The sequence below is a fragment of the Mastomys coucha genome, unplaced genomic scaffold (genome assembly GCF_008632895.1).
Source record: "Mastomys coucha isolate ucsf_1 unplaced genomic scaffold, UCSF_Mcou_1 pScaffold22, whole genome shotgun sequence".
NCBI classification, from domain to species: Eukaryota; Metazoa; Chordata; class Mammalia; order Rodentia; family Muridae; genus Mastomys; species Mastomys coucha.
The window spans coordinates 63959972-63986741 of NW_022196905.1; the positions used below are offsets into that span (position 1 = coordinate 63959972).

General features: G+C 36.4%; 1 protein-coding gene across 3 annotated transcripts in view; it reads right to left on the reverse strand.

Moving 5' to 3' along the window:
• The window catches only part of Gabra2 (gamma-aminobutyric acid type A receptor alpha2 subunit), a 128794-nt gene extending 102311 nt beyond the window's left edge, over positions 1 to 26483 (reverse strand). Inside the window, exons 1-4 of one of the 3 annotated variants that reach the window (XM_031342579.1) lie at positions 26415 to 26483; positions 25324 to 25693; positions 24274 to 24361; positions 21689 to 21804 (exon numbers count right to left, since the gene is read on the reverse strand). In XM_031342579.1, the coding sequence (XP_031198439.1) occupies positions 21689 to 21804; positions 24274 to 24344 (187 nt within the window). In that variant the 5' untranslated portion in view covers positions 24345 to 24361; positions 25324 to 25693; positions 26415 to 26483. Of the gene's footprint in view, positions 1 to 21688; positions 21805 to 24273; positions 24362 to 24721; positions 24741 to 25323; positions 25970 to 26414 lie in introns of those variants that run through there. The other 2 variants (XM_031342578.1, XM_031342580.1) reach the window with 2 other exon arrangements.
• Positions 26484 to 26770: the final 287 nt, after the last annotated feature.

Consider the following 26770-nt stretch of genomic DNA (forward strand, 5'->3'; position numbering starts at 1 on the left):
CACACACACACACAGATACACACACACACACATACACACACACAGACACACACACACACAGACACACACATACACACACAGACACACACACACACAGACACACACACACATACACACACACACACACACACACAGAGTGGAACACAGTAATTAAAGAGTGTAAGAAAAAAGATTAAAAAGATAAAGTGGAGATCTGTTTCAGGTGGGGTGTTGAGTTGATGGAAGCTTAATTGGTAGACCTAGATATTTACTCTTGCAGAGCTCAAGTGAAATTTCGAAGTCAGAAGGAGATTCTGGAATCATATACCCAAGAAGCAACTGGATCTTTAAGAAAGGAAAAGACCGCAAAACATGGAAGAGATGAAAAGCCATCAGAGAACAGAGACAGAAATGTATTAACCAAAGTTATGATGAGATAGTGGCCTGTTAGAGAATATAGAGTGATCTATTACAAGCTAAGAAAATAATTTTGCAAATAAATGTCTAAAGAAAAACTAGATAACATTTCTAATGTGTGGTTGTTCAGCCCTTTAGCTATAAAGTTAATATTCTAAGAATATTTAATGACATATTAAATAAAGGCTTATGAATATTAACAATTTTAAAATGGCTTTAAGAAAAATTTATTAAATGTAGGAAAAGTAATAAAAATAAAATTTAACATTATAAATGTATCAATAATATACTTTTAAAGTGAGCCATTTGTACTATGCAATTTCAGTCAAATAAATGATAGCTTTGAGATTTAATTGACACCCCAAAATTGTTGAATTTATCTCAACCTTTATTTGATATTTCAAAAGGAAAATTCACTTACATACAATGATTGAAAACTGTAATATCGATGGCTAGTAATCTTATCACATAAATATCAAATAAAATTTCTCTCTATTTTCCTGATGAGCATTCAGAATTATAGGCAAGACTGGATGCACAGCAGAGTCTACCTCTGTAAAAGACATTATATAATATCCAAAAAATATCTGTCCCTACATACTTAAGGGCCACACAATACATCAAGCCTTAAAACCATAGAAGTCAAAATTCAAGTCTCAATAATATACAGATAAATTTTGTCTGCAAATATTACCTAGCTTATATGAGTTTAAGAGTCCAATGTATTAAATAGTTTAAAGGATTAAAAGAGATATAATATGATATTTTTAAATAATTACATAAGGTGATATTTTTAAGTTTATTAATTTAAGCATTGAAGAAGCATGACTTTTAAAAGCTTTATTAACTGTTTATTGCTCTGAAATAAACTAGTACACACTTACTGGAGAAATCGGTATTCATGTATAATTTGGTAGTACAGAAGTCCCCTAAGGAGGGATGCTATTCAGGATCTTAGAAGGTTGAATTCAAGGTTGACTGAATTGTGTCATTTCTGAAGCTCTATGTGGTTGTTGGCAAGTCAGCTGATGCAACTTTAGGTGTAGGGTGTTCACTCCCTAGGTGGATTTCAGGTCTCATTTTGTAGACGCTATTTGCATTTATCATCACCTGTCTTCCATGAGTGATGAAGACTGTGTCTCTCTGTGCCAAATATCTCTGATATCATTCCTTATGTGAGGAGGTCAGGCCCGCCTTGGCTATTCTTTCTTTTCCAGAGACAACTGCGTTACACAGCAAAAGCTGCCTATGGAATTGTAATTGTAATAAAAGTCCCTAGGGATTCTGAAAGAACTGTGAAACATGTAGCAAGAACCAAGGGGGAATGAGGCCTTTGAATACTGTCTATCATAATAGCTGTGATAGCAACCATCATAGTTCTCCATTGAACATTACCTCGAATTAATTTTAAAGTTATCTTACTCAAAGTTTGAGTAAATTATATATGATCATGATCGGAACCTAGTTCCTGTTCTCATATATTTAATGTTTAATTTTAGGTAAATACATATATAGATACACCTGGAGACTGAATTTCTAGATCCTAAGAAGTCTACTGTATACTTGCCTTTCTGATAATTTCTAAGAAATCCAGTTTTGGTTCTAATTTACATTAAGGTAAGCTAAAAAATTTCTAACTTTTAATTCTGAAGTAAGACAAGGACAAATCATAGATTTTTATGGAATATTCATGGACAGAATATCACTGGAAACAAAACCTGTTTAGTTACAGGTAACTCTTGAATAAGGACTCACATGAAGAAAACAAAACTCAGTGAATTCCCTCAATAATTTATCCATGTGTACTATTTGCAAAGGACCACTGCTTTTAAGGTACCACTTCCTGAACTATGAATAGGTCTCTGCATTATGGGAAGTGACCAAAATTTAAGGGCAATTAGTAGAAACCTATGAATGCACACTTATAACATACTGCCTACTTTCATTAGAATTTTAGATTAGAATATTACACACATTTTACTTTTTGTAACCTTTTCTATAAATGTTTTTTTTAATTAATGAAAAAGCTAAGGCTAAGAGGAGTTAATCAATGTGTATAATTGTATAGTTAATCTGAACTATAAACACCAGGCAGAGATATTCTCATTACTATTCATTACATTTGGTAAATTTAGAGATTATGCATGATACTTTGGGTGAAGTGACTTGAACAAATGTGAGTTGTGTGGAATGCCAATTCTTTTTAATAATAGCTGAATGACAAGAGAGAAGTGAACACTACTTTTCATTGTCTCATCTTTAAGCTGGGAGATTATCAATTAACTTATCTCATGGGATTTACAAAGAATAAATTATATATATTTAATATTGATCCTAACACTCAAAACTTATGAAATATCATTAATTTAATATTCATTTTATTGCATGTAATTATGTAACTTCTTTATGCATGAAACTAATAATAGCTTAGCAAAATCTCAACATAGATACACATTTTAGTCTTGGATTCTGGATTCTGAGTTCTAAAACACACTAATGAATACAATTTTATTTCCATCATGTTCAACTATGGGCACTTCTATTTATTTCTTGGTCATGTTAGAACACTGTGATGCATGCTCTAGAGACAATTGAAGCCATGGAATCTGGTGTATGATTATTGGTTACATGGCCTGACACTCTATAAGAATAAAGAAAGCAAATTATCCTATCTGATTATGTTAAATTCAAGGTCACTCTACTGACTTTTATAGGCTATTGAAAAATAAGGTTAAGCACAATAGTTGGATCTCATTTTAGCTTTTAACATGGTTTCTAAGAAGGATGTCTAATTCTGATAAGTATAAGAAGTTAAAACAACCAAAATTTGGATATGAAATTTAATGTTAATTGTCCAGATATCTGGAAACCCAATAAATCCAAAGTAGATGTGCCATGAATGCTTTATTCAAATAACTATTAACAAATATAAATACTAGACACCTATATGTTCACATTAAGAAGACAGGATTAAGAAGAGGATTGAAAATTTAGACTAATGATTAATAGATTATTTTTCTGAAAAATCTTAGTCTCCAGAGCTCATAAAAATATAACTTTGAAGTTATATCCAACTGATTGTGCCAATCCCGCCCCCCCACACACAAAATTTTGTATATCCTCTATGTATTTTATACACCAATAATAGTTTGGGAATTATAAATTCTCACTTGAGATGCAACATGTCACCAAGTATTGTGAATAGTTTATCATTGCCAGAGCAATGGGTAGCTTGGGCAAATTGTGACAGTCATCAATCTCCTTGCCAAACTTTTCCCATTTCTACTTCTGACAAGAGTTCTCCTTCTAAATACAAGGTTCCCTTTCTCTCGTCTGTCAAAGTTAATCATAATTTTGACTTCCATTTAATGAATATCTCCATGTGCCTATAGCTACACTCATGAGAATTTAGTTAGATTTTTGAATGATCCTTTCTCAGAGACTTTAGTGATGACATTGTATGAAAGAGTCTAACTCATTTTGTCTCAGTGAGCAGGCTGGGTTATACACAAGTTATATAAAACAGGAGGGAAGCTAAAATTTTTCATTACAGCAAAAACTAGTTTTGTAAGCTGCATCTGTCCTGTCAGAAGAATAAGGTCCATATCCATATGAAACTGAAGACAATCTCAGGAAATTGGAAGTCAAAGCCTACCTAGGCAACAGAGGCTATTTCAAACTCACTTTGTCTGATAACAGACCATGTCAGTATCCAGTTACTTTTCTTCATTATTTAAAAGGATGAAAATAAAGTACTTTGAGAGAAAGAGAAAAGGGAAGCATGATTTGAAAGCATAAGCTGGGGAGACAGATGACAAGATCCAGAGTTCAGACCATGTATGTCCAATTAAGAACACTGACGAAATGTGGAATGCAGAATCAAACATGTATGACAATATTTTCAAAGATTGGTTAAAATTTCATGTATCAAGTTTGGTAACTGATTTCTACATGTCCTTTATGGAAAAAAAAATCTGAATATAGCATATGGAAGTTACCTTTGGGAAATTCATATAAGAAACTAGGTAACTCATCTTTGAATCCTTCTAGTTAACAAATAATTAGTGTCTAACTTCTAGATGCATACATGCTAAGGATAGAACAACAAACAAGAAGTAAGAAATCCATGCATTTAAGTAACTTGTACACAGCATACAAAACATCACAGCTTTGCCAGGAGTAAGAACCCAGTGATTTACTCATAAAAAGGTTCTACATGTGGAGAGGGCTGTTGGTAGTCCACTATGGATTCTCAAAGCAGTGACAATTAAACTAGAACGTGAAGAAAAAAGGACAGGCTTAAAGCAAAGACAAAACCTTCTACAAAAACTCAGTGAATGAAAGAAATAAAACATACTAACAAATAAACACTCAGAGCCCATCAATCTGGACTAACGGCTGTGAGTAGAAGGGATGAGAACAGGAGCAAGAAGCTTTGTGGACCTCTTTAAGTGTTCTATACTTGATCTTGAAAATGATATAGATAAGAAATTGAGGACCATTTGGACAACAATGAGCAAACTCACATCATGAAATGGTGTATGACCTAGTAACCAAATTCGATGAATTATCTTCTCATTTGTTAGTATTTTAGGGTAAGGGTTTCAGTGAGATTGTTCTAGGAAAGTGATTGAAATACAGAACCTCAGTATACAGTTAAGATAAAAGAATAGAAAGGAAAGTCAAAGAACAAAACTAATGAGTAAGGTGGAGACAAAAAATGGGGAAAAAAGAGTCGTTTTAAGTTGAGTAGATTGAGAATGTCCAATGGAGCTTGGAGGTAAAAGGGTAAGCTTGGGAGAGATGCCACCCTTAATATCACATGTCTGTCAGGCAGAGCACGACTTAGAATCATAAAGAGAGATGAGCATGATTTGATATATTTATCACCAGCTCTATCACTTCTGCTTCCAATTTTAAGGAGATCTGAGAACTCTTGGATTTCACTTGTTATTCAGTGGGGATATGTATTTTGTACTAACTCCTAATAGCTAAGGCTCAAAAAACTAAAGCAACCTGTGTGTTTCTAGCCTGGACAGACTTCAGAGGCAGAAAGCCTTATTCTGCTCCCTTATAGTGAGATTCATACTCTTTCTCTCTATTTCTCTACAATGAAAGAAAAGCAACATTTTATATTTCCATTCCAAGAAATTTATTTTCTATTCTATTAGACTTGAACAAATCTAAAAAATAGGGAAAGCATTTTAGATGAAGGAAACATATTCATTCATTGTCTGTAGGCCTAGAATCTTCATGTATTAGAAATCAAGGCACAGAAATAATAATGACCTATCAAAGCTTATTGATTAATCGGTATATGCTTTTTGTGCCTAAGAATCTACCTGTTTTGTTTAGGACAAGTATCTAAGAACAGTTTTAATAAAAACATTTTATTTTCTTATACAAAGTAAGTGAGTTTTTAAATATATACTTTTCCATCACTAAAATCAAATGAAAGGCCCATATTTCTCTTAATTCTTCAAAATAAAAATACAATTAGTTCCTTACCAATGAAGAATCCTCCACGTTCAAAATCTAGTTAGTTTCAGATATTCTAACATAAGATATATATAATGTTTATAAAACATAATTTTTATTTCATCAACATGAAAAATTCAACCAGTGTAACAGGAACGAAAAAGAATTTAAATAGGCTAAGGATGGTAGTATCAACTATAGTCCCAATTAGCTAGAAAGCTGAGAAAATAAGATTGCTTGAGCCTAGGCATTCAAAACCAGACTTGATAACTTAAAGTCTGTTCAAATAATAATAATTACCATTATTTTCATTTATAAAAAGAGTTTTCTAATTCTCTGCTTTTTAGATTATATGTGTGGAGAAATCTTGTATAGCATAATTCTGTATTTAGTATTCAAGTCACTATTTATATAGAGTTAGTTCTCAACTTTAATTTTAATTTCAATTAGTATCTCCCCAGCTAGTTAACTACACTAATTGAAGTATACCTATCAACAAAATTGCCACCATATCATTATATTTAAAACTAGATCTCATGTAGCTCAAACTGGTTTTGAACTAGCTATATAGTAAAGAGTGACCTTCTGGCTATTCCTCTTCTACTTTCCAAACTAGGATTGCAGGCACATCTGGTTTATAGGGTGTTGGGTTATTGACCCTAAGGCTCTGTATATACTAAGGAAGCACTTGGCAACTAAGCCACACTATCAACCTCAGTAATATTCATTTTAGTTTTTCAAGACATGTGCCGGTTGTAGAGCAATACATATGTATATTTATGACTAGATAAAGTATATTTTATATTACATAGATTACTCACCTAAATTAATGAACAATCTAACAGCAGCATTTTGCAAAATACTAGCATGGGGACTAAATATATCTATGATTAGATTCAGATGAAGAACGAAGCACCAACTTTTAGTTGGAGAAATTTTGAATTTCTAATGTCAAGAGGAAAAGATATTAAAAACAAAACGTAAATAATGTCCACAAAGTGCTTAGAGCACCTCTGTATTTGTATCATATTCTTCATGAATGCCTCATGGGGTTATGAAATGCAGTGTAACATTCCTTCAACTCAGCGCTTGGGAACTTGAGGTACTTCTCCATACTCAAAATGTCATCCAAGACTGACAGGATGGGAATCATGGACAGCTTGCTAGAAAGCAGAATGGTGAACCCAGTAGACACAATCCAAGGCATTTACTCATTTTTCCAAGTATTATCTTACCTTCATAAAACTACAATGTAAAGGTGAACACCAGCTGCAAGGGAAAGCTATCTCTTGACAACAGGAGTAGAGTTATTGATTGATCTCTGATGTAGTTTGGGTAACTATGATGGTTAGGAGCTGGGGCTCCTATAGAAATCCTGGGATCAGCACAGTGTGAGCTGTTAGGTAGGAAGCTCCGCCCCTACTCAAGAAGCTCTTGGAAACGGATAGGTGCTGAGAAAGTAAGGGTCAGGTTTTATTTAAGCATGTAACACCTATAAGTTGATCATACTCCAGTGGAAGGCTGCACATTCAAAGATATCAAGCAGCACAAATTGTCCTTAATTGGGACTAGAGACAAAATAGTTATGTGGGAATGCAAAAGGAATGAATCTGAAAAAAATCAAAATTCACTGTATGAAATTCTCAAAGTAATAATAATAATAATAATAATAATAATAATAATAATAATAATAAATGAAACCCTGAGATTATGAAGAGCCATAGGCAATTAATGACAGCTAAAAGAGGGAAACTCAGTCTTCCCCAGAGATAAGTTCACACTTAGTTTCTCAATACCAGTAGTCAACTTCAATAACATATGCATATTACAAATTAGAAATACTACATAGACTCAGCAGGTTATATTTATATATTTATATGTGATTGCTAAAGGTGACCATGATTTTATTCTTTCTCCTATATTGGATTATCATTTTCCAATGCTGGTAAAATCTTTTCTGTCTTTGCAATTGTCTTTAAACATGCAGTATAAAAAACTACTCAGGATATGTGTGTGTGTGTGTGTGTGTGTGTGTGTGAGTGCATGTGTAACAAGAATAATTAAGAAAGATAGAAGTAGTGCACATAAGGATAATATTAAATACTAAAGAAGATGATTTTCTTTTTAGAAACACGACCATGTTATAGACTCCCAGTCCTAGCAGCCCAAACCATCCCCCTGAAGTTCCTAAGAGCTGGGATTATGAATGCACAACCATTCCTAGTTGAGTCTGAGCTCTTTATATAACCTTTAATAATAGGTCAATGACAGGAGCCACCTATCACCAAGTTTCTTGTTTATATGAAACTGACCTCCACAATGAAGCCAATATTGATTAAATTTGTAAATATCAGGTTAGCACATTGTTAATTGTTAAAGGTGACCATGATGTTATTCTTTCTCCTGTATTGGATTATCATTTTCTAATGCTTGTAAGATCTTTCCCTTCTTGGCAGTTGCCTTTAAACATGCAGTATAAAAAGCTACTCGGGAATACCATATCTTCTGATGTTTCAAGACATACGTATCTGAATGTCACAGCACCCTATCTGAGTGAGTGAGCAAATTACAGAGATGACAGGGCCACAAAACAGCTCCCTGGAGGAGAAAAGTTTTGATGAAGAGCCATCTGTTTTTTTGCCCCACTAACTTTTGGATCTACTCACTTAAACATCCACCTGCCCACTTCCGCATCTGCTGATAGATTTTGTTTAATGTCCCAGCTGTTAAAACACAATGGCAACAAAAGCTGAAATTGCAGCTGCCTCCTGCAACTGGTGGTGGCAGCCTGGGAAAGAGATGCCTTTATTAGACGCTGTTACCCAAAATGACAAAATCCAAAGTTGTGTGCAGTAGTAGATTAAAAAGCCTGACAGGACATGGAAATATCCCCATCCTGAGTCAACACTTAGACCCCACAAGACGTCATCATCCGTGTGTTTCACACGTAGTAATATAGATCCTAAGTGACCCTCTCTGTTAAAGCTATGAGTCATGCCCTCCGTTTAGTGACAGCCAAAAATATCTCCAAGAACCTTACAGATTATGTGGGATGCTGAAAAATACGAAAGCTAACAGGATCCTTCTGCTCACTCTTCCATCTGGCTCATACTCTCCTTTAAAGGATCCAGAGATTTGGACCTAGGCAGATAGCTCAGTTAATGTTAGTGCTTGTATTGAAAGTACAAGGACCTATGCTCAATTCTCAATACACACACACACACACACACACACACACAAAACACACACACACACCAAAAACAGTCACGATGGTGCACACTTGTAATCCCACGGTGAAGAGAGTGAAGATAGTGGATCTTTGGTGATCATTGGTCAAACAGTCTAGCTTAATCCCTGAGCATTAAGTTAATGGGACTTCTCTCTCTCTGTCATGCACACATGCACACACACACACACACACACACACACACACACACACACACAGAACTCAAAAACTATCTTGATGTATCTCCTAAGTCCACATTTTTATAGTGGTGACATAGTTTAATATAAGAATTACTAATAATATGGTTTTTCTACAGATTTCTTTTGATCCTGTATATTTCCTTTTATGCATAGTTACTTTTGATCTTACCATCCTGTACACTGTACTAAGTCAAGAGCTCCTGGTAATCAAAAGATGCCTAACTGTAATTTTGACTTATCAGGTAACATCATCCTCTTAGTAATATTTTCATCATTACTACCTTGGCAGTGACCACAAAGCATTCACCCTCATTCTTTCACTCCCCTGTCCACACCTAAGTTTGCCCAATGCAGTTTCCAAATGCGCCAAACATTTCCATAGTTGTGTAATCATTTTTGTATTCTCCCCAATAGAATCCCCAGTATCACATTTTTTTTGCTTCAATGATTACCCTTACATGCCCTAGATAACTAATTAAATCTACACTCCTATATTCCCTTCTACTTGACTGAAACACCAACCTTGAAATTCCATTTTCTTTTAATTAAGACTTCCTTTCTGGGTATGCAAATTTTAATCTTCCTTGTAAACCTGTCGGGTATTTTAGTCCACTGTTTCATTTCTTGGGAATCTGAAGAGTTCCTGTATGTAATTACAGTAACAGAAATGAATTCCCTCCATTCATCACAATTCTCCCTGCCTTGTGCCTGGGCTGCTTAAATTTGGTGTAGTAACTTCTAAGAAATTCATATAATAAAAATATACTATAGACCTCTAACACAGGAGCTTAGTAGTAGTCCATTATATTTAGCTTTGAAAGTATTCTTACATGTGATGGAGAATAGATAAAAAACCCTTAATCTCTTTTTAATATCTCTCAAGACATAAGTCATTGCCTTCCAAACCACTCCTACTGTTTAAGTTTGAAGTCTTCCTCTGTCCCAGAGGAAGACCTTTAAATACACATCACACATCATTCAGAGAGCAACCAAACCTTTGACAACCTTTTTGATTTTCTGATCAGGAACTATCCTCAGGGTATTTATTGTGCATCCCTGATAGTTGCATAGCACAAGTTATCCTGTTGTTCAGACTAAATGAACTCATGGTCCTTCTGGTTCAGTCTCCTAGTAGCTGGGTTACTGGTCTGTGCCTTCAAGTGCCTTATTCCCAAATGCTTAGCCTCATCCATATTATATTACTCAGACATCACCATAAAATACAATCTAAGCAAATATTTGGGAATGTTGTTAGGATATATTATTGATTAGGAACCCTTTTGAGACATACAGAAGAAGAATAACCCATCTTCTATCTTTTCTAATGCTGGGCTATAACTTGGATTCTCTAATTATAGGTAGGTTCTAATTACACTGTGCATCATTCCAAATGTTTGAAACACTCGAAGAAATCTTTAGACTTTGTTGCCCGTCTTCACAAATAGTTGAAAACAGCCTTATGTTAGTTTTCTTACTATTTTATGGGCATTCATGCAAACTACATGTCAGCAAGGGAAGATTTCACCATTTTGTTAGATTTTAAATGAGCCATCTTCACCCTTATTTTTCCTTCTCTGAGCCACACAGGATGAAGAATTGTCTTGGGCCACATATCAAATCAGTTCAATAATATTCTAATCAAACAAGTTTTTTTTTTTAAGAATGCTGAAATGCTTCTTTTCAGACAATGTCACTTCGAGTAGTGCTGGAACACTTTGTACTTAATCTGTTGAAAAGCTAATGACATCCTGAATTAAATAAAGATATTTATTTTCCCCCTTTTTAAACAAAAGAGGCTGTTTTAATGGAGAACTACTTTTGAAATGTTATATAAAGCATATTTTGCCTCTAAAATGCTTTAAACACTGATCAAAACAGTAACAACTATAAAGAAGATTTAAATAAATTTTACCTACTAACAACTTAAGGTGGAAATGACTTTTCCTATGGTAGGCTTTGAATTTTTTAAAGGCATGACAAATATAAAAAGCATATCAAAGCCACTATATAATGGCAGCTGACAAAAGTGTAAAATCCAATGAGAATTTTAAGGTCTATATATTACAATATATTGGTAGGCTAAACTTCATGCATTCTGTATGAAATATGTGTAAGTATTAAGTTCATTCTTACAAGTCAGTTGTAAGTCAAAAGACCTCTACACTGAAAAGTGAAGATATTTCAAGATAAAAACAAGTTTTCAGGATTCTATGTTGTATCAAAAATGAGAAATTCAAAAGAAATAAACATGCTGTTCTATATAGTGTCCCTCCTGTACTTGTTTTTATTTTACACTTCCATTGTAGCTATTTTTTCAGGGTTCCTTAGATCAAAACAAATTAAAAGGAATGCGGACATGTGTTTTCCTTAAAGTAACTGAGAAGTATCCAGACGTTTTAAATGGAGTTGTACTTGATTTATTATGTGTTAGGATCAGTCTCTAAAAGAGAACACTCTAGAACCCTATTGCAGACAGAACAAGACCTGCTCTCTGAGGGTCACGAAGTTCTCTAGGTTCTTAGATCTCAGATTGGGAGACAGTATACAAAAATTCACTCTATCATAAGAAAGGACTTGTTCTTCAAACAGGAAGACACGTGATTCTTCATTTTCCTTAATTAAGAAGATATAGAAGCAGTTGTTAACAGTCTATATCTAGGTATGAGAAAAGAATGGCATCATCTAATGCAAAGCCTCAGCTTTGCTCATCACACTACGTCTAGCGATTAAACTGATATCTGAAAGTTCTCGGAGGGTTTTTTTGTTGTTGTTTTTGGTAATTAACAAATTATTTTTCTGAGTCTTAATTTTATAAAATAATCATGTGTAAGACTTTTACTTAGTATTTACTTTTATCATAAAATTACAAAACCTCTAAATATAGAATTTTCAATATGAAGATTTAAATTGCTCTATATTTTTCCTTTTTAATTAGATATTTTCTTTATTTACATTTCAAATGATATCCCTTTTCCTGGTTTCCCCTCCGGAAAAAAAAAACCTGTTTCCCCCCGCACTCCTCCCTGCTCACCAACCCACTCTCTCCCTCTTCCTAGCCCTGGCACTCCCCTACACTGGGGCATAGAACCTTCACAGGACCAAGGGCCTCTCCTCCCACTGATGACTGACTAGGCCATTCTCTGCTATATATCCAGCTGGAGCCATGAGTTCCACTCTTTGGCTGGTGGTTTAGTCCCTGGGAGCAGTGTATTGTTGATCCTCCTATGGAGCTGCAAATCCCTTCAGCTCCTTGGGTCCTTTTTCTAGCTCCTTCACTGAGGACCTTGTTCTCAGTGCAATGAATGGCTGTGAGCCTCTACTTCTTTATGAATGGCTAAACTATGTGTGTAGCTACAGATTTGATAAGTTCTATGTTATGAACAAAAGCAATTGATTTGTCTAGACTTCAGTAACTTGTCCTTTCCAAGAAACATGTGGTGACATTCAAAGTCATTTTAAGAATGGTAACACACATGTTTATTGTGCCCCTTATCCCAAGGAACTTCATATCTATGAGACGAGAAGCATCTTTAAATCCTGCGGTATCTTTCCTACCACATGACTTTAATGCACATTAGGGAACAAAATAGTAAAATAATTTCATTTGAGCCTCTCCATTGAACAGTAATAAGCTGCAAACTGCTAAAAACTCTTCATTTGGCCATCTCCACTGATTCTGATATTTTAAAATATGGTACATGTGGAGTAATGAAAACTACCTTTAAAACAAATGGGTGTTTCATGCATATATTCACTCAATCCATTGAGTGTTGACAAGGGAGAGGGGAAGCTTTTACTGCACTGGACCTAAGTGATAGAAATAAGGAAGTCTAGTAAGCAAGATGTGTTTGGGCCTCCAAGAGGCAAAATAGTAATAAATAAAGCAATGGTAGTATTCACGGGTCTTGCTTTTCAATGATGTCACCCTCTGAAAGCATCAGACTATCTAGCCTAATACACACCACTGCTATAATTCATTTAGTAACCCTTCCCTCTAAATAGTCAAAATCTATGCAGCTACACATGAGAATAAGTTTAGGTAAAACTCTGCAGGCCTATGATACACTGCCCATTACTGAAGTACCCTGTTTTGGTACCTTCTTTCCAGGGTGTGAACAAAAACACAATGTTAAGGGGGGAGTGTCCAGAAATGCTAGGAAGCTGTCTAGTTGTACTATAAATTACTAATAGGAATACAGAATGATGTATATAACATACCCACAGTCTATTCTTGAACCTAGCATTAAGATGAATTTGCCAGTAGCCTAGACCCATACAAGACTGAGAGACCTAAGAAGGCCCTGGACAAAACTGAAATGATGTCCAGAGTAGGCATCTGCCTAGTGGTACTGCACCACAGGAAGCTAGAGGCTTAGAATTTCTTTATAGCCCCATACAAAGTCTTTTAAATAGAGAAGAAAAGATATCTCACACAAACATGTTTAGAGACACATGCTTACATACCTGTGTGAAATCGCACCTATTTATTCTTACTTTGTTACTTTGAAAAATCCCAAAGGCAAACTTCAGTCATCCTTTAGAGCAATTGAAATGGATGGATATGCTACAGAGAACAAATTAGGCTCCGAAATCGTCTTCCTCAGGCTTATCCTGAAGGTTGTCCTATTGGAGGTTCTCTAGGAGTCACTATGAGTCTCAGACACAAGCAAAAGCTGGCCAGATGCATGATTATACTGTAGGAGCCATGGACTCAACCTCAACTGTATGTGGGAGGGGAAGAGGCTAAAGCCAGACTTTGCAGCTTTTAAGAGAAGTAGAGACCCCTGATTTCTGTGGTCTATACTATTTCTATCTGGGATTACAACTTGTTAAAAGTCCAGCTAAATCTCCTCTTTTCCACACACACTGTAACATAGTCTGCAGTCTTTCCCTTACCTCTTCCTTTCCGTATGCTTAGGTCTCAAATCATTATCATCACTAGGCACACTGCAAAAACCAATTCTTTCCATTCAAGTTTCTGACACCACCCAGACTAGTTTAGCTTTCGCAATGTCAGAAACATTATGTAGTGGGCTTTATGTGAATGCAACTTGTTTCATAAACAAATCTATTTTCATCAGTTGATTATTCCACATTGCTGCATTTCATGATAATCACAAAAGCATCAAAAGAAAATTTTTCTTTTGTGTACTGGTTTTGTTTCTAGAGACGCCTTAACTATGCAAAAGTAGGTGGACATAGTAGGACTGAATAAGTAAGAAAAACTCATTGTCTTCCTTCATTATCACTGTATAATATACCAGGATGGGATGTGGTGCATCCCATTAATTCAGGATTCAAGAGACAAAAGATCCAGACCCACTTGTCCTATACACCAAGTTTTAGGTCAGCCAAGACTGAACAATAAGACCTTCTCTCAAAACCAAACCAAAACCAAACAAAACAAAAAATTACATTTTATTGGCTAAAAAGTAAACAAGTTTTACATGTCACTTGTCATCCAAAGAAAGTGTAATACTGAATATTGTCTGTACCACATATTAATTACAGCCAGTAACCATCACACTATCAACAAATATTGACTTCATCCTCTGCTTACTTAACACTACCTAAAAGCCTCAGATGTACACAGTAAAATAAGCCCCCAATAGACAAATATGTCATTCATTTTGCCTCTGTTTTCAAAAAATACCCCAAGTTTGAGTACCAAACCAAAAATTATTCAGTTAAAATCATATGACAACAGAACTCAGGACCCTAAAAATGGCTTATCTTGGTCATTAATAATAAATAAGTAAATACATACACACATATGTATACATATATATGCATATATACATATATATGCGTATATATATACATATATATATATATATATATATATATATATATAAAACAAATGTACTGTACACCTCTAACCCAAGGACTTTAGTAGTAGCTCACCAGATTTTGCTTCTCAAGTATCCTTACATGAGATTGACAATAGAATACAAACCTTTCATTTCTTCTAAATTGTTTCCAGAGTCATAGGCCCTTCCTTTACAAACCCCTCCTACAGGTCACTTCTAAAGTCTTTTGTGCCAGAAAACTTTGAATACATATCACAAATCATTCTGAGAGCACATAAACATTTGCTTTCAAAAATCTTTTTGCTTTTCCAACCAGGAACTGTATTCAGGGTATTGGTTATTACTGAGCTGTGTATCCAGTCCTGTATTTTTTATTATTTTTTTTATTTTACTATATAATTTTGTTACATAGAACAGGTTATTCTGCTGGGCAGTGGTGGTGCATGCCTTCAATCCCAGCACTTGGGAGGCAGAGGTAGGTAGACTTCTGAGTAAGAGGCCAGCCTGGTCTACAGAGTGAGTTCCAGGACAGCCAGGGCTATACAGAGAAACCCTATCTCAAAACAAAACAAAACAAAACAAAACAACACATTATCCCTAAAATCATCCTGTTGTCCAGACTAATCTTGAACTCATGACCCTCCCTGTTGGCCTCCCTAGTAGCTGAGAAACATTTCAACTTTTTCGGTATAGCTTGAATAGCCCATGTTAATTTTTTAATAAATTCTAGAGTAACACAATTTATAGAAACATGCTGTCACACATCTATCTGCAGTCTAAGGATAAGACTGAACTTATAAACTGACATTCAGCCCTGAAATCAATGACTTAACCTCATGTCTTTCATAACTGTAGACACTAAACGTCTTATGATTTCAGATCATAAAATAAGAATCCTAGGGAAATATTTCTAGATGAGCTCTTTAAAACAACTTTTCAAAAATGCAGTTAAGCATGGTACTCAATCTAGATTTCACAGACTGCATCTGTAATTTAAATGTCAAGGCTTGTCATTTCTAATAGTTGTCATTGCTGAGCATCACTGTGACTGTTAGCTGTCATAACTATATGAGGCCCGTCTACACACGCAATCTGGCAATGACCCCAGAAAATTATCTAAAAACGATTGTTGTTTTTTTTTTTTAAGTCAGTTAACAAATTTGAAAGATTCCTCAGAAAAGTAAAACTATAAGTTTACCTAGGTTGCTTCCTCCAATATCTAAGAGGAAGATAAAGGAGTAACTTTATTCATGTATTAAGAAGTACTGGCTAGCCTGGCGGTGGTGGTGCACACCTTTAGTCCCAGCACTTGGGAGGCAGAGGCAGAGGCAGGCGAATTTCTGAGTTCGAGGCCAGCGTGGTCTACAGAGTGAGTTCCAGGACAGCCAAGGCTACACAGAGAAACCCTGTCTCAAAAAAACAAAAACAAAAAACAAACAAACAAACAAACAAACAAACAAAAAAGAAGTACTGGCTAATTTTAATGTATGATCTTCATTGACAAGATTAAGGGGCAATTCTGCCTTGGGTTTCCAATCTCATAAAGAAGTAAGATTGTAAACCTATAAGACCTATAATTATTTCCTTGGTGTGTTTTTCAAAGAATACCACATCCTAAGAGACAGACTTCACGAAGAGATGGCTTCTGATATTTGTACATATCCGAATGTTTTTCTTCCTACTTCCCAGTGGCATGCCACATGATGCTTCTTACAACTCTTTGGATAGCTTAGCCACACAACATCTTTATTAGAGATAAGGCAAATAAATAGAACTCAATCTCCCCTTCCACAGATAGGAAGTAAAAGTAGAAATAAGACAAGACAATCATTTCAGATCATACTTTTAGCTTGTTGAAGAATCATTAGGTTTTGAATAATTTGGTAGCAAAACTGCTCTAACCCACTTAAGTGCTATCTTTAAATACGTTTGCAGCAATACTGAAAGGACAGTATGGTAACCTGGTAAAAACTATTGCATTTCTCTTAAGGAAAAAGTAAAATGTATGGGTAATTCTTTTTGTGCTGCATGCTAAATCTTAAATTCATTGGAATTAAAGTTCATTCTAGAGATTCACAGGTGGTGATCTGAACCACCATTCTAGAAGATTAGGAGAGATCTAACAGTAAATAATGCAAGAAAATTCGCAAAAAATTATAGACTTGACAGTCTACCTGTGTCTTTAAAAAAGACAAAATAAGCAATTAACTTTATAGTAATAAATAAATTAGCTTGTATATTAAGAGTGTCTAGGAAAAATGAAACTAGGTAAGAGCAATCAAGTTTGATGGGACAATTATGCTACACGATATATTAGGTTAGCCAGTGTGAGTGGCATCAGTGAATATTCTATGTGCAAAGAAAACACCAACAAAAAAATCTCCCACAGAGTGTCCTGATATGTTCCCAGAACAAGAAAGATGCCAGGGTAACTGAAAAGATATCTGCAAGCAGGGGGCTATGTGAGGTGAAGTCAAAGAATGAATGGAAGGTAGATTACCCAGGGCTGCACAGATATCCGATGCAGGGGGAGCAGGGTGAGATTGCAGAGAGCTCTGAGCAGGCAAATGGTATGATCTGACTTACATCTTAAAAATAATCTACCATTAATTATTAAATCCTTCAAAAATGTATTATTAAATGTATTGTGTAACCTGTGCCATGTATCTTAATTTCAACATACCGTCCTTCTCTCGGAATTATATCACCCCCCCCCCAAAATATTACCAAGTCTCAGAGTGTCTAAGGAACTTCTCTGTGTGAGATCTAATAGTATAGAGAGATGAATAACTTTACTAACTTATTGTTAAAATCTGACTTTTCTTTATACATATATTTATATATATAAATATATATGTGTTTGTGTGTATTATAAAAGGATAAAAGTAACACTTTTAATTAATTATCTAATTAGCTATCAATGAAGATGTTCATTTTAGTGTGTTATTACTGAATTGAATATAAGCCATTTCCTATATTGATTTATGGACTGTGACAGATTTTTTACCTGAACTCTCTATTTAAACTCACATATGCGTATTCAGATTAAGGCTTTTAGATAGAGAGCTGATTAGACAGTAAAGAGTCTATGCTGCTCTCAAAGAGCCCCTGACTTCATTCCCTAGCACATACAAATTTCCTGTATTCTATCTCAAGGAGAATCTGACATCTCCTACCTCCAGGGACACATGCACTCATATGCACACACAGCACCCAGACATAGACATAATTAAAAATAAAAAGAATGTATGTTGCAACGTAAAAGCTATTATAATAAGTTTGCAAGAATCTGTTTAGAAAACTTTCACTGGCCTTCAGTTATTTTCAGTCACTCTCTAGTTGTCTACATGTACATCATTTTTTTAATATGCAATTCTATACAACAGCATACTCAACATTTGATCAAAAGAATTGTAATATAAACCTTATTTCAGGAATAATAAGTGTGCATCTACAGAGGCAGAATATTTAAAGTTTCCACAAGTGCTGAGAACCAGAGCTGGTGTGTTAAATCTTCTGAGTAAGGGGCTCATTTCTCTCAATAAGTCCCACTACTTACCTAAGCATTCATAACAAAGGCAACCAGGTGCAAGCATTTCAATTTTCCAGGTGGCAGAAACTTAACCTAGAAATCCACATTTATTTTATGGCCACAATATGCAAATCAATATCCAGTGGTAGGAACCACAGAGGATTTCTGACACAAAAATCCTTACAATCTTATTAAGATACTAAGAGGCACATGGAAATGAAATAAATAATACAATGAAATATGTAATAAGTAAGATATGGAAACAGCAACTGTTAAAGAAATTCAACAGATAGAATTGAATCTCAGTATTTCTTTGGTCTGCACCAAAGACCACTAGTGTCGTAACAGCTTTCATAAGAATGTTAGTATTTCAATCAGCTAAGAAGAGACATAGGTCACTGTAATAACAGGAGATATTATAGCCAAGGGCCAAAAGAGCAGATGGATATGGATTGTCAAAGGCAAATAGTGAAGTCTGAGGTGCCAGATAAATGGGAGTTGACAATATGGAAAATGTACCCCGAGAAGCAGACTGCAGGGAACTCGGTTTTCTTTTTAATGTATTTGTTTTATTTTGTTTGATTGGTTTTTTTTGTTTGTTTTGATCCCATTATGGGGGGGATGAAAATAGCATTTGTTGAAATATTATGTAGCCCATGTTATTGTGCAACATTCCTAGTCAAGTTATAAAATAGAAAGGTACACATCATGCATTTGAAATATTTACATGTTTCAAAGGTGGAGGTTGCACCATTATAATTCCAAGGCTTATGCCCTTTGAAAAAAACTGAGATTAGATCATTGAATTAAAAAAAAATAGATGTGATACTTTCCCCTGGGTACCACTCTTTTGTTACTGTATAAAACAATTTTCTGCAACAGCATTACTTCAGAAAGAACAGACACTATCAGAAAGTTCACAACACTATGGCTGCCTTTTGCACACACTTTTAATCAGAGGAAACAAGGCTTCTCTGCTCTAGCACCTTCATAGCGGGGTATGGAGGAGAACACTGCTGTATATATAGGTTGACCCTCAACTTATGTATGCTCCATCCAGTACCATCAATAGTATCTATCAAATTGGGACCATCGAAAGTATGGGATCAAGAGAAGAGAGTGACACACATAAAGCAGTGTCAGGCAATAAGAGTAATCAGACCACGCAAGATTAGTAGATGAACATCACAAAGAGATTGAGGACGGAAAAGAGTAATCTAAGAAATGATACAATATATTCCATTAAGCCAAGTGCCAAGACAACGGGGGTCCATATTTAAATGTGAGTTAATGGAATTTTTAATGTAAGAAGTAGTATTTAAAAATTAGAATTCATAAAATATCTGAAAGTGAAAATAGGTACCTTACTCTGCCCAGCCATGCAACCCCAAAGCAAAAATCATTTTTCAACTGAAAAACAATGAAGTTCAAGGTCTAGCTTTTACACTTTACAATTTATTTTGCACCAGGCAATTTACTTAAAGATCAAAATTTCTGTTTGAGATGAGCTGCCCTTGTACAATCCGTATCATAAACCACCGTTACAGATTAGGACAGTTTTGTGTTAGTCTTGTTTCTCTAGCATGAGTGTTGTAATAGTTTATTGGCACATTTTCTACCGTAATTTCCAAGCTGTTTATGTTCCAACTAATTAGAAATAGCCAGTATTAAGGAAATACAGTGTTCCTTTTTATGTTTTCTGTTAGAAAATTGTTTTTCTTTTCCTCCTAAAAAAAAAAAATCTCTTGGAAATACAACCTGCCACTGTGTCAACTGTGTTGTTTTTGAAATATTGTTCTTCCCTGGATCCTCTTTTAAATTTGAATTGTCACTCAAGAATTCATGTGAATAGCAAAACATAGTTAAATGACATACTGTTTAAAAGGTTGGGTCTGTTTGATTGTTTTCCTGCCACTGTCAAGCCATTCTGTACAATTTTCAAAGATACCTGAAAACGAACAACTGTCTTTATCCAAAATAGTTACTTATGTAAAATTCCACATGTTGAGTGAATATAACATTTTGTGGATGTCACATGTACCCCAGGCTAGACTGGAACTCCCTGTGTAGCTAAGGAAGACTATGAATGCTTGATCAGCTTACCTCTATCTCCCAAATGCTAAGACCACAGGTGTTTGTCACCAGGCCCCACTTGATACAAATCCTGTCATCAGCACTACAAAGCTGCTAATGCTGGAACAAATGCAAACTGTACTCATCATCACCTGGCACAGAATGTTCAGCTAATTTGTCTTATTTTTTGAATCAATTAAGCAAGCATTGCAATAACTGTGTACGTGGACATATTTATCACATAGAGTTTCATCATTAACATTTTAAGTAACATACCTATATCTGACCAAATAGACAAGCATTTAGCATTGTTAAAAACTCATGAGTAACAATATCTTGGCTTGGGATACTTTTAAGAGTCCCACCTCTAGGCTTACTTGTATCTAATTTTAGTGTTACTTAAAAACTCTGAACAGTAATAGACACTTAAGACACTGGCCTACTCTAATTTCCTTTAGTCTCTTAGATTTAAAAACAGTATTTTTACTTGGAAATTGATTCTGAAGCCTGAAAGTCGCCTGTATCAACTTTCTAAAGTAGGTTGATAGTCACTACATGTTTACAACATCTTCATTTCTCTTATTATTGTGTATCTTTGCTGATCTGAAAATGGGCATTTGTAAAAAAATGATAATTTAGTAACACTTAATACTATACAGGCACATCAGATAAATAATACAAACAGATATATTCTCTGCATAGAAAATAGGATGTTTACACACACACACACACACACACACACACACACACACCTATACAAATATGGACACTCTACATAATATATAACTAAATAGGTTAGGCATGTGCAATGGAAAGTTATATGTTTATTTTGTGCTTCTTACTTTCTATTCTCTAGGACTTCAAAGGCTTGACAATTTCTTCATGCCTGGCATGCATTAAGATGAGAATATTGCTTTTAACTTGTAAAGCCATTGTTTTTTGAAGGTTTAAAATAAAGGAGAACTATTTTTACCTCCCAGTCCTGGTCTGAGCCGATTATCGTAACCATCCAGGAGTCTGTCTAGAATTCTTGTAAAGATGGTGATGTTATTTTTAGCCTCATCTTCTTGGATGTTAGCCAGCACGAACCTAAACAGATAGTTTTACACATTTGTATATCGTATATGTACATATAGTGTTTGGCTAAGTGCCAAAATGCTCTTTCTCCTTGATGTGAATTTAACTAAATGTAAGGTTCCTTCAGCCATTAGTGACACAATTTCTTTCTCTTTTTCACTCTGTAAGTAGCACTAAACTTATGGGAAAGGTAAGTATACTGTTTTAAAAAAAGAACAGTAAATGTTAAGATATCAAAAGAATAATGGTAACACTTCTGAGACTTCTAGCACTTGGCATCCTGTAAGAACTATAGTCCTAAAATCTATTCTTTACAACACACCATGTTTGTAGATTCTCATCTGCAGACATTATCAGCAGGACTGTTTTGCAATTAGATGGATGAAATAACTAGAAAAACTTGTGAAGTAATTCTTCAGTGTTGTGAATATTAATTGGAAAACAAACTGTTATATTGGTGGCACAAAAATTCCCTGTCATTCTCATACACAGCATTATTGTTCTCTTGTGATTTTCACATTTTTAGATGAAGGTAATTTCCTCACTTGGGATATACCTCCACCCAATGGCCAAGTGTAATATAGACATCAGGGGAACTCCACTGGCAGGTTGCCAGGCTCCAGTGTAGCCAGGAGATGGAGGTGGGGTCTGAAGGCAGGAGCAACACACACCCTCACACACTCTATAGAGGCTGAGTCCTTTGAGTGGTCTCAGAGGAGTAATAAGGGGGCTGCATAAAGATAAAAGTGCCCAATTACCCTTTCTCTGGTGATAAATTTGTGGCCAGAAAAAGGGTCTTAAGAAAACCCCAGCAAAGCTTTAGAAGCAATGATTTTTTTTCCTCCACTATTTCTCTGTCATAAAGCCAGAAACCTGATTTTGTGACAGCAATTTGGTCAAAGAAACTGAATGTATAAAACAGAGTGTCCCCTTCCATTGCCATTTTTTCTCAGAATGATTCAGAGATTTAAATTGCTGTCCCCAAAAAGGAATCATTTATATAATAGAATAAAATACTGTCATGAACATTATTGGTCAAATATAGAACAGAAGATGAGTAGAGTGATATTTAGTCAAGCTGTCAGTGCTGGTTCTTGGTGCTCATTAATTGATAATCGACTGTCCAAGCCTTTAAAGTCAAGGAGCATATGTACTTACATGACAGTCAATATATATCATATGAAGCATCACTGACAGAGACTACCTACATTTAAATGAATGCAGAGCCAGAAGCTAACAATACTTATAATACAATAAAATTGACAGCAAACTTCAAGCTGATATTTTGAAGAGCAGAGGAAATGTTGAAGTGTAGACATGAAGATGAACATCATCAAGTTATGTAAGAATATCAATTCATATACTCTACCTTCAAAAGTTTCTCATTCTAATTTTAAAGCCAGCCCCTAACATAGTCACAAGAGTCTAGCTGAAGTGTTTCAACTGGAGGTGTTTATTTCTCAATTATAGTTCAGATTATCTTTCTAAAGTCAATATTTAGTCATAGAGGACATTTCCCAATTAAGTGAAGTTATTTCCAAATAGATTTCTTTTCTGTCCCAAAATATCTTAAACATTATTTGGTTCGAACTCATAAAGGGAATAATAAAATGATATAACACTTATTAAAAATTAATGGCTACAGAAGAATTCTAACAAAATTTATATTTTAATGTTTCTTGGGTTGAAAACCATTCCCTACATGCACTCAATGAAATATACCCACTGCTGATTTTATTTTAAAAAAAATCAGAGAAGACTACAATTAATATGATATTACTTAAAGCAATCAAACTAATTTCTGTGTAGATAAGAGGCAAAAGAAAATTCAAGTGTTTGAAGGAACTACTCTTTTAATCATTAACCATCTGAAAAACAAATTATCTCTAAATTTATAAGATAAAAAAGTTGGCTCATAAATGTGCTTTTGTTTCAGCGTTTGTGATTGTCTAGTTGTGTGCTGCCTCCACCTACAGGTCTCAGACTCACATATCAGTTAGGTTTTCTACACTGTCTATAGATGCCCCAGTGTCACTACAAAATGCAAAGAAAGAAACAGAAAGAAAAAAAGCTTAAGTTGCTACTTAAATCATTTAGCTGATTATTTTTTTCTGTTTGTTTCAAGGAAAGCTTAGCTTTCTTAGCAGATCTTGGTATAACTATGTATACCTTAAGGACAGGCATTCTTTAGACTAATATATTCCTGCTAGGATAGTTGCTTCTTCAATTAAATACCTCAAATAGAAAAAAAAAATCCCATTCACTTTTGTGTTTGGTTGCTTAAAAAAAAAAAAAGAAGAATCGGCAAACTTTTTAGAGTTTCAGACACTTAGTAGGTCAAGTTCCTGTACAATCCATTTCCACTCAAAATAATCCCTCAAAACACCTAGTCTTTTAAAGAGTGTGGATGCAGTTGTGTCACTTAAAAAAAAAAAAAATCACTCCCAGACCTGAAATGAAGAAATAAAAACAGTTTCTCACCCGACTGGGTCCCACACTAGGAGAATAAGCAGCAGAGACCATACGTTGCAGGTGCTCAATTTTGTCTTCATCTTCCTTGTTTGCGAAGCTGTGGAAGAAAAACAAAATTAAATTAAATTTATTCTCAGTCCCACCAAAGAAGTAACCCCAAAGAATTCCATTTCAATTGGGAAGGTATGTTACTCTTCTCTACTAGGTAGGTATAGGGCTAGATGACAGGGAAGGGGGGAAGGATTTTTTTATTATTATTTTTAAATGACAAGATGACACCATTAGCACATTTTTCCTCTGCCCATAACTTCCCCCAGCCCCATCCTCTGAAAACCACTTCGCTATGCACGTATGAAATGACAACCCGGGGACTCTACACTGACACAGGAGCTTATGAAGGAATAGGTTGGAGAAGTGTATGCGAAAGAGGTGGAGAGCTGGATACTCTAAGCCTCACCCGCTCAAGGAAGATCACCTCTGCAGCCACAGCAGGAAAAGCTGGCAGCAAGCAGCCTACTTTCCCATTAGTCTTTTTTTTTTCCTTACAGTGTGAATTGCGGTCTCGCGTCTTCACTTTCCTCTACAACAACCACCACCTCCCCACCCCCCGCAAAAAATATAGAAAATCAAATTCAAATCATTCTCCCTGCCCTTTCACATTTGCCCACGTCCATGTTCAAGAGGCAGCAGGGTGGAAATCAAGTGCTACGAACTATGCGTTTGACAGCTGCTCTGGAGCCAAGACTATCAAAAGAGCATGAGGCTCAGGATCAGACGCCGAGCAGGCAGGCAGCGCAGCCTGTGTGTGCAAAGTTGGAGACTATAAGAGCCGGGCCAACGTGCAGCCTCCACCGGACTGGCTCTTGGATTTTTATTGTAGTTGCGAATATACGCTTCTGGGAATTCGATTTTGAAGGCTGGAGAGAATAGGAGAACCTGAGCCTCCGTATCGAAGGAGCGTGAAGAGTGGAGTGGATTGGTGGGGTGGGGGTGGCATGCGGGCGAAGCAGAGGGGAATGAGCACAGGTCCCCCGTTGCCACCAACGTCTGCGACCCTACCTGAACAGCAAGCAGAAGTAGATGTTTTCCTTCAGTGGCTCTGAATCTGTCTCCACTGAAAACTTGAGAGAGGAGAGAGAGAGAGAGAGAGAGAGAGAGAGAGAGAGAGAGAGAGAGAGAGAGAGAGAGAGAGAGAGAGAGAGAGAGAGAGACTGCAGCAGCCTAAAGAGCGTGCAGTGAACGGATGGGCTGGTGAAAGCAGAGAGCTTGAAGGAGTCGTGGCCAAGCGAGGAGTAGGCGGCGAAGGCGTCTGTAGTGGCGGTGACGGGCGGAGGAGGAGGAAGAGGAGGAGGGAGTAGCGATCGCAGGAGCCGGGGTGGGGGCGCGGAGGCGCGATGCGCGCAGGCAGCAGCGGGCACGAGCCCCGCGCCTGAAGGAGGAGGAGCCAGCCTAAGAAAGAGGACTAAGGAGGTTCCCAGGAATAGGGGACCCCCTACCCCCCACCTCAATCCTGGCCAAACGACCGCCGCCCTCTGGGCATCTGGGGCAGCACAGCCTGGCTGGCGCGGGGCACCCCAGTGCGCCTGGGAGCGCCACTGCCCGCGCCCACACCGCGCTGGAGGAGTGGAGCCCACACCCTGCCAGGAGCTGCTCTCCAGAGGCAGTGAGCTTCCTGGTGTAAGGGTTAGGGGGCGGTTGCTGGTGAGTGTGTGTGCTGAACTGTGAATGGTGTGTGTTTGCGAGGCCCTAGGTCCCACGGGCCGCTCCCTGCCGCTGGTCCCCCGACACCATCCTTAGTGGAGCGACGTGGCTTGCCTGGAAGAGGTAACGATGTATGGCTCCCACTGGAGGGCGAAGGGGCTAATCACGCCTTTACTTAGTCATCAGCGCATCCACGCAGGACCATGTTAAACGCTCGTTACGTGGAATTACACAGCAGGAAGTTTCTTTGATTTCCTTAACCCTCTGGGTGTACCTCTCTTTCCTCAGCGCTACCATAATTAGGACCAGTTTCCCCTCAAGCTAGGAGGTCTGGAGACCTGCCCAGATCGGATCAGTGAGGGCCCTGGGCTGACCTTACCCTTCAGGAAACCCCCTACCTTCTTTTAGCAATGCTTTCCCTAATCTCTTTGTCCAGACATTCTCCTTACCTGGTGATTTAGAAAGATTCAGTCTAAGAGCCATAAAAAGTTTACATTAGCCCGGAGCAAAGGAACTGCTGCCTTCTTTCCATTGTAGACAGGAACGAAATGGAGCAGTTTGAGGTTTTCCCCCTTTAGGGCTTTTTCTTGGCAGGAACTTGTAATTCCAAACCAATCATACCTTTGAGAATTCGGTGTTTGATCTGTATGGTTTTTCCTTCCGTTTTATCTGAGGCGATAAAATCGAACTGTGCAACTTGAACAGAAAAAGAAAAGGGAACCGAATGAAAGAAAGGAAAGAAAGATGCATTCCTTTTTGAACTGCGCAAGAAACCGAGTCTCTACTCAGGCAAATCAGAGCCTTG